The sequence below is a fragment of the Nicrophorus vespilloides genome, unplaced genomic scaffold, assembly GCF_001412225.1.
Source record: "Nicrophorus vespilloides isolate i.1.1-1 unplaced genomic scaffold, Nicve_v1.0, whole genome shotgun sequence".
NCBI classification, from domain to species: Eukaryota; Metazoa; Arthropoda; class Insecta; order Coleoptera; family Silphidae; genus Nicrophorus; species Nicrophorus vespilloides.
In genome coordinates this window covers 19549-32090 of record NW_017097489.1, presented here as the reverse complement: position 1 = coordinate 32090, position 12542 = coordinate 19549, and the positions used below count along the sequence as shown (strand labels likewise).

General features: G+C 27.6%; 1 protein-coding gene across 1 annotated transcript in view; it reads right to left on the bottom strand.

The window, feature by feature from the left end:
* The window catches only part of LOC108560220 (calcium uniporter protein, mitochondrial), a 43570-nt gene extending 31811 nt beyond the window's left edge, over positions 1-11759 (bottom strand). Inside the window, exons 1-2 of the mRNA XM_017917676.1 lie at positions 11656-11759; positions 4651-4721 (exon numbers count right to left, since the gene is read on the bottom strand). Coding sequence (XP_017773165.1) covers positions 4651-4721; positions 11656-11759 — 175 coding nt within the window. The remainder of the gene's footprint in view (positions 1-4650; positions 4722-11655) is intronic.
* Positions 11760-12542: the final 783 nt, after the last annotated feature.

Below are 12542 nucleotides of genomic sequence, written 5' to 3'. Positions count from 1 at the left end.
CACACTGATCATAAGTTTCCGATTTATATTTGAAGTATATGTTGTAACCATAAGTATCATCTATTCGTATCGTAATGGTTGACAAACTCAAACGTCTATAAAATGTCACAAATATATCAATAAGTGAAATACAGTAAAAATCCGTAAGTGCACGAAGCAGATTTTCGCAAAGTCGATACAATTCCCACAAGTGGAGAAATCTCAGCAACGATTCGTTTTTACGACATGACCTATAGTAAAAATTTAACGTATTTTATAAACAGTGTATTTCGATACTAAACCTCTACTAATTAGTTCTCAAAAATCTTTAGTTCAATTTATATCAATCGAATACATTGTCATAAATATTTGAATGTATGTTAATTAAGAAAACTTGAGATAAAGTTTACGTAACTGTAAAGTCGGTAATGCGAAAACAATAGCTGCATGCCAAACATAAATTATTTAAAGGTTCCAAAAATATTAATCAAATTCTTTATTATTATTGAGTACTATCAACTATAAGTAACTTTTTGCTATTCTCAAGTCACGCAAAGGCATAATATTAACAGAGTATTCATTCACCATTTATTATTTTATATTCATTTATAATTACTGTTCAAGACAAATAGAATACTGTTGCTCTCTAGAATAAACGATTTTCTATAATAACAAATCCTAGCACCAAGTTCACACATTACTCACGGTTAAGACTTCGTAATTTATGGATAGTTCAGAGGAAAACTTCTAAAAGTACAATACTTATAATATTGCAGAAAGTAATAATTTAACTCTGATATTCACTTTTTTGATTTTTGAATATTCAAGTATATATATTGTAATTAATTTGCATAATTATAAAGTTGCGACAGTGGAAAATTTCAACATCGCACTTCAACAACTGTTCATATCGCCGGATGTCATAAAATAAATGCATTTATGTAGAGTTACTTTTTACGTCTACTGATTCATATTAATTTAGAGGAATTATGGTGCATAGTTAACAATGAAAGCTGCTCTTGCATTCATTTTACACACATGCACCAGGATATCCGGACAATTGAATTCTGTTTTGTTTCGTTATACGACGAAAATTATGAACCTGGATTTACACAGAATTGGAAACTAGCTACCATATAGTAGGGACGATGACATAGCAGATCACATGCACCGTAAAATCTTAAATTTAATGCGCACTCGTTTACAATTAGAATTACTCGACATTTATTTCATTCGCGGGACACGTTTAATGCAATCCCGGGAATTCTCGGAATTCGAGAAATTTCCTGTGTCCTCACATACAGTACTTATTGGTTTTATGGAGTTTAGTGAATTATATAGAAGATCTAAATTGAACTTCAAAAATAATAAATTATTTTTTTAGCATTTGATAATAATCACGTTTTGTAGGAGATTGAATACTTTGTAGCCTTAATGCATTAAGTTCATCTCCCATATTTAAAGTTCTCGAATCTTCGTAACTATCACTATTGCATGAAAATGTTTCAGAGTTAAAGATAAAGTACATGTTTTAGATATTTTTTAGTACCATTTTCAATTTTCCAAAATTTTCGGGAAATTTGTCCCGGTAAATCCCGGTTCAGAAACTCTATTTACAATATGTATGCTTGATTTAGTGCGAAAGTTTCTGATAAATTGAAATGAAAATTCGTTTGTAATAACTTTTTTTTAATGTATTTTAAATTGCAAATAATATTTATTTATATTTAAACAATAAATATAAATAAATTATATGTAGTATATAAAACTTTTAATAAAAGAAAACTAAATAATAATGTCAAATATCAGCTTTATGAGCGTTTATTAAAAAAATAGCGTATAAAACTGCGTATTAAGAATATAATGTACGCATTATATAAGAGATTTTAAGATAATCTGAAAAACACTTCTAGGATCCAATTGCAGAGAAATCGACCCTGATACGCAGAATCGCTATCTATCGTGTGTATTATAATTAATAGGTGGTAATAATTATGAGCTTAATAATAACACGGAAATAGGATGCACTTCTAGCGTGTGAGTTGAAATTTAAATAAATAGGTGCATACACACGCTTATGGTGAAGAATTGGAGCAAAATAAGGACGACGATAAATTCACGCAAACCTGTCGTGCTCCATTTAATCAAACACGATGCAAAAATAAACGCAATTATAGTTAATTAATTAGTCCCTTATTTATTTTTTCTTACTAATTTCTCTTATGCACCGCTCTCATAAAAGCGCCTCCACATTCCTTCTGCTCATTATTACATTATTGACTGTATCATTAACAAACTAATGATAATTACCGTTTACGTCACACAGTTCGAACAGCATTTACTTTAATATAATTAGTATAGTCTGTTTACCATTTGGTCACGACAAATAAACATTACTGTTCAAACAGTTGCTACTCGAATTGCTCGACGAACGAAAATGTTTTCTCTGCTTTTGTTTCCTTTCAATGCAATGCCATCATCGGACAGCTGCCGCCTTGTTTTCGAACCGTTTTGATGCCTTTTGCCGGCATCATCTTTACCAATGCGGCGTGCTCTTCGTTCATTTATACTCTTTAAGCAATTAATATCGAGAGATCCAATAAAAGTAAAACCAAAAGATGCGCATAATTCATTAGCAATCAATAATGTAACAAGCAAGTGCAAGTTTTATTATGTAACGATGAACGTTCTATTTGAAAAACACGACCCAATTTGCATACAGATTAGGTCGTTGCGAATGATCCATCATTTTTAACGCGAATTATTTTACAGAGTTGATAGATATCTGTGTTAAATCATCTATTAATATATGTACAAAATCAAAGTGGGATACTTCAATAAAAAAATAATACTAAAAGATATGTAGCAAATTAAAATAAATCAATTTTAAATTGTCCAAATCGTCCAAATTATGTAGAGATTAGATAATTTAATTTTTCTTTTTTTAATGAAATAAATGTAAAAAAAAACTTATTGATTACTCAATAAGCACTAATAATTATATCAATTGGAAATATAAAAAAGATAGACCAATTATAATCAGAAAACGCATACAACTCATTTATTAATTGTATATTTTGATACATCAATAATCAACATTTTAGAAAAAAATATATCAAGCTTGGATTTTTAATAAAATTATTATTTTAACTATAATGTGCACTCACTTTATGACATATGAATAATATGACGAGTAACAACAAATTATTAGGTATTAATCCGCATGTTTCATAACATTATTTACAGCTAGAGTTGAAACTAGTATGTGTTAGGTAGTTTATGGTTATCTTCGTTAAAATCAATAGTTAGTTAATGTCTATACCAGAGGATTAAAGAGCCGCTCGTAACGCAGCGACGAGTACGTGCAACAAATAATTATTTAATAACAAAATAGTCCCAATTGTTTATTTGAAGAATCTGTATTAAAATATTAAAAGTAATATGGATCAATTTTGATACAAAGTTATTGAGATAAAATATTTATTGTTTTATTGTCATATGAAATCTTTTTTAGATACATAAAATGTCTGTAATTAAAGTCAGCTGATCCAGAAATATACAAAACAAAGAACTAAATCATTAGTTGTCAATGAAATATCGAGTAACAACCAATTTTTTATTATGCAATCGTCAACGTTCCATCTGAATAACATGGCCCAATTTACATACAAATTAGAACGTTGCGAATAATCCATCATTTTGGTCCATATTGCAACTCTTGCAATAGGATGATGGACATCTGCATTCAAATTAGATCGACTTTCGTCGAGGACATTTCTATATTATCAATTATACTATATAATTTATAAAGGTACAATAACATTATTGTATGACCTAATTGCGTTTTATTTTAAAATAATTATTACTTTATTGTAAATAAATAACGAGGACAAAATGTGGTACGCATATAAAACATCATCAAATAAACCTTGAATAATCATTTGCGAGGTAATAATACATTTTGCATACATTTTCAATGCTGGACTTCACCAATGAAAAAAAAAACAATAGATTTTTTTATAAACAATCATCACCTTCAAAATTAACATTTGAGGTAATATATATTTAAATTTAGTCCAATCTCACAGTTTTTTTTAACAATTTATGAAAATTACATAAAAAATAAATTTAATTACACCAATTTATGCCTATATTTTCATGCTGCATATTAATATAAATTATAGCATAATATAGTATTTTAATTTATAACCCTGTTTTAAAGCACTATACAGCAATACCTAGCTTAGTTCCAATTCACTATAATCAAGTTTTGGAATTTCAAAACAATTTTTTTTTCTTTTATATAGTCAAGCCTCTTTTCTGCATTTTATTTTTGTATATATTTATTTCCACGATTAGTAACATATGTCAAACATGCGAAGTATTACTGTATGACAAGGATCGCCAAAAAATAGGTCGCCCGTAGTGATCAAATGCTGTATAGTAAATAAAATTAAATATAATAGTATTTTAGAAATATGATTAATACAATTTAAAACCAAAATATGGACATTTTGCCATCAAATATTATATATGACATTTACTGTTAAATATAACATTGATGTGATTTAAAGATACATTTGTAAACTAACAAACTGTAGAAGTGTCACGTATCCAACCAGCTGTGGTACGTCTCAGATATACATTTAAATACATTTAAAATGATCTTACCACATAATCGTGTCGTGTCTCCAAAGTACGTGATGTTCCCTAAAGTGTGTCCCGCCCTTAAACATACTTTGCTACGCCAAACAAGCGTGAATAACAAATATATTTGAATAATTAAAAACTTCCGCTTCGAAAGCGACTATAGAATGATATAATATGCACTGCCTGTCTTTTATGAATATCAATATCCAAGCCATATATTAATGAAAATTAAAAATTTAATTTTTTCATTTAACTTAATTTAACAAGTAAACTATATTTTAATTCAATAATACACCAGAAAGATAAACAACCCAAAAAATCACAATAAAGCAATCCCAGGAAAAAATAATGGGAGGCGAACGTACTAGCTGAGAAATAAACCAAGAAGAGAATAATAACCACCAACCTAGTGGTTTACATAAGTCAATTAAAGATGGTTAAAACAAAATTAAATTATTTTTTTTTAGAATTAATTAGAATGAATTAATTAGCGTAAAGTTTATTTTAAACAAGTATTTTTTTATAATTAATTAATAATTAAGAAAAAATAGTATTCCAGGGTAATTATAATAACATTAATATATTATTTGTAAATTATTTCAATATATTTATTTAATAGAATTTAAATTATTGAACTTAAACTAGACATTCACATATGACTCTGTAAATGTATATTTCTATTTATATACAAATCAAGTTTATTTGTAAGCCGCATGTAGCACGAGTAACGGCTTGATTATTAAATAATTGGTAATATGTGCTCATCTGCTTCTAATGCAGTTTACATTTTTTTGCTGTTCAATGTTAATGTACAATCTATTCCAATCAAACATACTGTTCACGATTGACAATGAATAGAATGTACAATTCAATGATAACTTTCTTTTACAGTTATTATTTTTTCATTATCTCAATACCGTCATTAATCTAGTTATTAATGTGTTAAGTCAGGGCTTCCCACACTGAGCGAAAATTCTGATATATTAACATAAAGTTCATCTTGTTTTACCTTGAGGCGCTGGGAAATAATTTTGATATATTTACGGCACAGCAAACCGAAAAGGTTTGGAAACCCCTGTGTTAATTTTATTATTCAATTATTATTATTCAATAACATAACTAATATATAAATCAACATATAAAATGTTTGATATTTATATATTTATAGCATTTTATTGTGGAAACTATATTTTGAAAAAGCGATTTCAAACTATATATCATAAGTACAAATAAGTAGTATAAAAATAAATTCATCTATCTAGTACACTATAATAATTCATAGTGAAGAGACGTGAACAAATAATAATAGGACAACTTGTAATGTACCTATAGAATGATTTATAGAAGACACTCGGAACATCGATTGCAAGAACAACCCAAAATGAAAAATATAAAAGGCCTAACGCAGGGTAAGCCTTGATAGGAAGAAATTGCACCATCTAAATCTTACAGGAAATAATGTCACGAGATAAATATCTTAGACAGGGTCAGGAACCAAAAAGTAGAACAGGTGTTTCAGGACTGATGAAGACAAATCCGAGCACGTATAAGTGGGTTTCAGCATTGAACTAAATAATTTGTCACAATATAATTGCAATAGCCATAATTACACTTTAGAGACACGGCATTATACATTATGTGATTAGACCATTTTAGATGCATGTAAATGTATATAATTACATCACAAACAGTATGAAGCAAAAAAAAATCTTTATAATTATGAAAATTTTCAAAATTAATAAATCAATAAATGTGAATGTGAATGTGAATTCTGAAATCTTTTTGTTTTACATAATTCTTATCCGAATTAATTCCTAAAGTAAGTAACTTTATTACGTTCATATTTTCTGCTACATCTCTTTTATCATTTCTATTAAAGAGAATAGTATAAGTAGAGTGGCATAAACTTACAGTGAATATAAATGTTACTGCAATTACCTAGTTTCCATATAAATACGATATAGCAAACAGAATATGAAAATATCTACAGAAATATGAATAATTTAGACAGAACCTTAAATATAAGTGTGTGCGTGTGTATCTTTTTTTTTGTCATATTTACATAAATGAACTATTCAAGCAAATGCTTGAGTTTAATCCGTTCCAAAATGTCTTTTTTACTCGTATAGTGAAACATATTCAAAAATACACATAATGTGTGTACACAAGTTTTAAAAATGATGTAGAAGGTGCGCAATCGGGGAATTTCTATTCTCATTGTCACTCGTTATGCGAAACGTCGCTCGTTATTTGATGATTCGCTATTTTTCATACAATTCATTTTGCATATATAGAAATAACATAACATTTAAAGTATTGATTAATTTTTAAATTAAAATATCAATTCAGTTATTAAATCAAATATGATTAATGTCATTTTTGGTGTTCTGTTTGATATTATAGATTTCAAAAAATACATAATTAAAAAATAATAATTATTTGTATCAATAATATCAATTTTATTATTAACAACTAATTGTTAATATATTGTATCTTGCCTTATTTATAAATATATTTGTCAATCAAAATAAAGTAAATTTTTCGTCCTTAAATGAAAAAAGTAAAGAAATCATAAAGTTCATGTTTGTGTTCGTTCTACTTTAACCGCGACTGTCTATTCTTCTTATCCCTTCCATTAGTTATCCTGTAAACACTTTCTTTCTATATACAAGCGTTGTAACATAAGATTAAATTTTAGTTTTATCACGAAGAACGAGCAATGTACATTAAGGAAATGTACATTAAGTGAATTTTTACTCATTTTTGCGTAAAAGCGAACACGTATATAATACAAACGAAGAAAAAAAAAACGTAAGCAAAAAGCAGGGGAAGACCATTGAAAAACCGATTATGTATCCATTGTTTGCAAACACCATTATTTTATTCATATGCAAAGTAATAATAATAAGCACAATTTGCGTGACAAACCGCGTAAAACCTTGACCCTCACGTAATCACCCGCACGTATCTAAGCAATAAAACAACCGAGGAGAAATACCGAAGAAGGAAAAAAAAAACAACAACTGACTGAAAGAGATGTATGATAATAAACATAACCACAGTTTTATTACATAAACAGGTTACCAACATGTGATGTGCATTTGCCTCAAGTGTGCTGAGCATATATAAACAAGCAAATAATTTTTTATATTCGGATTTTCAAGGTGGTTCAAGGCTTCGGAAACTTTGGTTTTCGCTTTTCAAACCAAGTAATTTTAAAGCGAATTTTGCAAAGCAATCATTATAATATTCAATTGTTTATAATTCGTCATTCGGTAATTGCTTTTGCAATAAAATAGCAAATTGATAATAGTGCATTTTATGCGGTTTGGTATGAATTGGTTTAGTATTATAATTAATCGAAACAAATCCAAACATTATTTAGCAATAAATTCGAGATATTCTGACACTAATTTTCGAACGGCTAAAAATACAGATCGTTACGAAACGCCGGTTTGCGACACTTTTTACAACAACAAAAGCGATTTACTCCAAATAGGAACAGAGGTAGTCATACGTGCATTATGTAAACTAGGTTAATAATATTAAACTTGGGTATAATGGATTTGAAATAATGCTTTATTTCAATTTTATTATGGAAACATGCACGTATTACGTAAATTAAATAATAATGTATATATTATCTTATAATAAAAATAATAACTTATTTTATTTTTTGGCGTGTTATTCTATACATTACGTAGTATCAGTATAGTTATATAAAATAACGTCATTATTTAATAAAAAGTACGAAATTTACATTAATTTCAAAGAAAAACATAAGCTTCTGCATTTAATAAATTTCTTCTATTCTCTTCATCGACAATTTCTAAATTGATCTACATGGCTTGGTTTACAATTTCTTTGAGGTTATTTTTTTAAACATTGGCCTTGAAGTAAAGCTTTGAATAACTAAATAATGTATATAATATCCATAGTAGTGATGGCGGTATTTCCAAGCTTCACTAAATATTTTAAATAAAGTAATAAAAGATAAGAAGATAAAGAAGTTATCCATCATAATTATGTTATTTTACTCTTTTTTTTACTAACGAAGAATTGAAAAAGAAAATGTTTAGGTCAGTAAATTACTTCAACACATAACACAGTTATGGTCTGTTTTAGAGTTTGCCACGCGAGGCATCTAAAGGTAACCTTTACTACTTGGTTGTCGTTAAAGTAAGGTAAAATATAGAAATTGGATCGACCTCTATAGAACCATTTACGCTAAATTATTAAACAAAAACTTTTTTTTGTCAAATACAATACTTATCTCGCACATATATGTAAAATTAAGATACATTTTATAAAAATCGTCATTTAATATATTATCGATTCAGAAGTAACTTTGTATGAGCGATTACTTAGGATAATCCGCACAACGTGGATTCATATATCAAAAGATAGCAGCTGTTGGCATATTTAAGAACCGTCTACATCTTAATCCCTTTTAACAGAATCGTAAATCACTTTCCAAATACTCGAATGACATATTTGCTTTAACAGTTGAAAGACATTTCAAACTCACACAATAATGTAGATATATATGGAGGAATGATACTAGAGTGACACACACTTATATTCCCAAGAACCTTGTAGTTAGATGAAAAATTTTCTAATATTTTTATATTAAAAAAAACGAATATTTGATGTTAATGAGTAATCAATACTTTTCAAATATTCATAATAGATTTTTATTCATATTTTGTTTATTTACATTATTGTAATATTACATCAGTCAACAAAAATAAATACGTTTTTATAATTCAAATCATAACAAAACCCAATATAATTATTATATATTTTTAAGTCAATAATTTAATAGTAAGTTGCTTGTTTTTTTTATTATAATAATAATAATTATTATATAACACTATTCAGAATGTTTTAAATATTATGAAAAAGCGTAAAACTATTCAGATTTCAATTTTAACGTAATAATCCGCATTGCATACACTTTCTCAACGTTTTAAGTAGAAACAATTACTTACTTAATTATTTAAGTTACGTTGCGCATTTGTCGACGAGCCACAACTACTATGTAATTTAGAAATTGCATAACACAAATTTAATTTTAATACATACAGGTCTTAAATATATCTCGAATTAAAATTGGAAATGTATGGTGTTGGTTTGATATATTTTATATATAAAGTTTAATGCGATGCAGTGAGGTTCAAGAAGATTGATTGTTCATTGCTGGAAACATGTCTCGTAGCCACTAATGAATTATTCTCGGAACAACAAACACTTCGTGATGTGATATACCTCCTTTACCGATTTCATGCATTATTCCTTGAAAATTGGTGCAACCGATAAAGGAAGCAGGATTTGACGTAGAAGTAGAATATGTGGCGGTATTGGCATGTTGTCGGAATTGCATTTTCATCAGCTTAGAAAATCTCAATAAAATGAAACGCACTAAAATGTATTAAATATAAATAAATACATCATGTTATAATAATCAAGAAATTGATTAAAACTTTGCATTTCTACAGTTAGAAATTATTTTGAATAACAAATATTAAAAAAAATACATTTGTTTATAAAAGGACAAGTGCGGGTTTCGTCAAAATTCCGCACTGTTTGAAATCGCACTAATCAAGGACTTTAAACCGCATAAAAATAAACAGCAAAAAGAAGACATTACTGTATAAAGAGATAAAAACCTATAATTTTGTAAATAAAATATATTTTATGTAGTTGTTTTAAAATTTAATTTGCTCAATTAAATTTAGTTTATTTTTAAATCCTCAAACCGTACTATATTGAATCCGCACTATGCGAGGTATAATTGTATAGTTAAAAAAAATATAGTACCAAATAATTAATTACACTCTAGATTTTAATCTTTTTTTTATTTCTCTTTTATTGTTAAATCTATTTATATCAAATTATTTTCAATATTATTGATTTGATTGTATAAAATAATATTTAATTATGAATATATGTGCAATACTTTCTAAATGTTTAATTAACTCCTTTATAGCGTGGCCATTTATCATTGTTTATTTTTAAATGTTGAATACAATTACAAACAATTATATAATTAATTTAATATTCTTATATATCATTTATAATCCTTTTATCATCTATTAATTGTAATAGGTATTTCCTCTTTGAAATTCCCGTGAATGAAGAAACACGTTTTATAAAAATAACAAAATAATGGATATAAAAATTATAAATTTAGATAGTATAAAAACATACATTTTACAACCTAAACAAAGTAAAGATATTATGGTAAATTGAATTATGAAATTGTCACTCACTTTATTATTTAATATTAGATATCAACGCCAAAAATCAATAAACGTCAATCAGTATAACCTTTCTAAATACGTCAAACTATCCAATTATCAGACTATAGTCAAATAATTTAATAATTAATTTCTTGACCAAACGACATGAATCCATTAAAGAAATATACTAGTTCGTAATACTAGATAAAAAAATAGATAATATATATTAAGAGATTATTTTACTTCCTAATTTATAATATAATAATCTTAATCTAAATTTCTACAAAACTAATATTAATAATAAACAAACAATAAACTAAGTGCACATAAATAGAAATTAATGAAGGTTTTCTAATAATGTATGTGAATAAAGTCATTGAAAGAGTTATTACATCTTTAGCATTGCACCTTGAAGAAGATATTCTTCGTATCATTACCATCTCCAACAATTCTTATGATAATTCTATACTTGAACGCTGCAAAACAATGCGAAGCATATCCTTGAAAAGTCATAATTATGTTTGATAAATTATGCATATAAAAAGTAATAAATAAATTGAAGGATAATTAGCGATGATCGTTTTGAATGGATATTCTAAATCTCGTATCCTACTGACAGTGCAATAGAAAAAATATTTAAAATAAATATAAAAGTAGGATGTGTGCACGTTTCATGTAAATTTGTTTTATTACATTTTCCTGGCAATTGTATTGTATTCCAATGGAGAAGATAGCATGTTTGCATGGTGCAAGAGGGGATCAAAGGAAACAATGAAAACGTAACCCCCAGAGTAACGCATCGATGGTTCCTGCTACCGGCCCAAGTTCTGGTCCCCATTCTAACATAGGAGGAAGGCAATCAGGCCTACTACCTTTAGCACAGACCATGGCTATTCCATGGAGGTGCCATACGCAATTAGTCACAGTGGAAGTAAATTTTGAACTAGTATTTCCCACACCAAAGACCCGACGCACCATAACAACATAAATCGGGAGATGGAACAACAATACCTCTTTCCATTCGAACACATCGGCTACGCAAGGACACAACAATGAGTTCCGCGAGTTTTGTTGTGTGAAATTATGCTTCAGTCTGTTAATGACTCTCGTGTGGAATCGAGCACAAATTGAGATTCAAATAAATCGGTACCATTTTTTTTTTCACCGGTACGTAAAATGTGTTTCCGAAAATCGCAGCAGCAGCAGTGAAAGTTGAACAGCATTTGTAGACAGTGTGTACTTTTTGTGCGTTGTTTGTTGCGTAACAGAACCACGGTTAGTATTATTACCATCATGATTTTATCTTTTTACTATTTCGAACAACGAAACTCAATTAGTTAGACAATTAGATGTTAAATATACATTTCAAATCAAATCCATTACTTAAAAAAAAAACGTAAATTTACTGAAAGTAATATAATTACCAAATAATTGTCATAAAAAAAATAGTTAATTGACATCATTTACAAACTGTTTCATAATAATTAAATTATATTAATGATTTAATTATTATGATGATAAAATAATTATTTGAAATACATGTTTTGGCATAGGTATTTCTATACGATGTCTTTTTTACTTGTTAAAATATTCTCACTTGTTAAATCACCAAAGATCGAAAGTTATTTTTGGAAAACAAACAATTTTTGTATTAGATATTTCGATTACAAA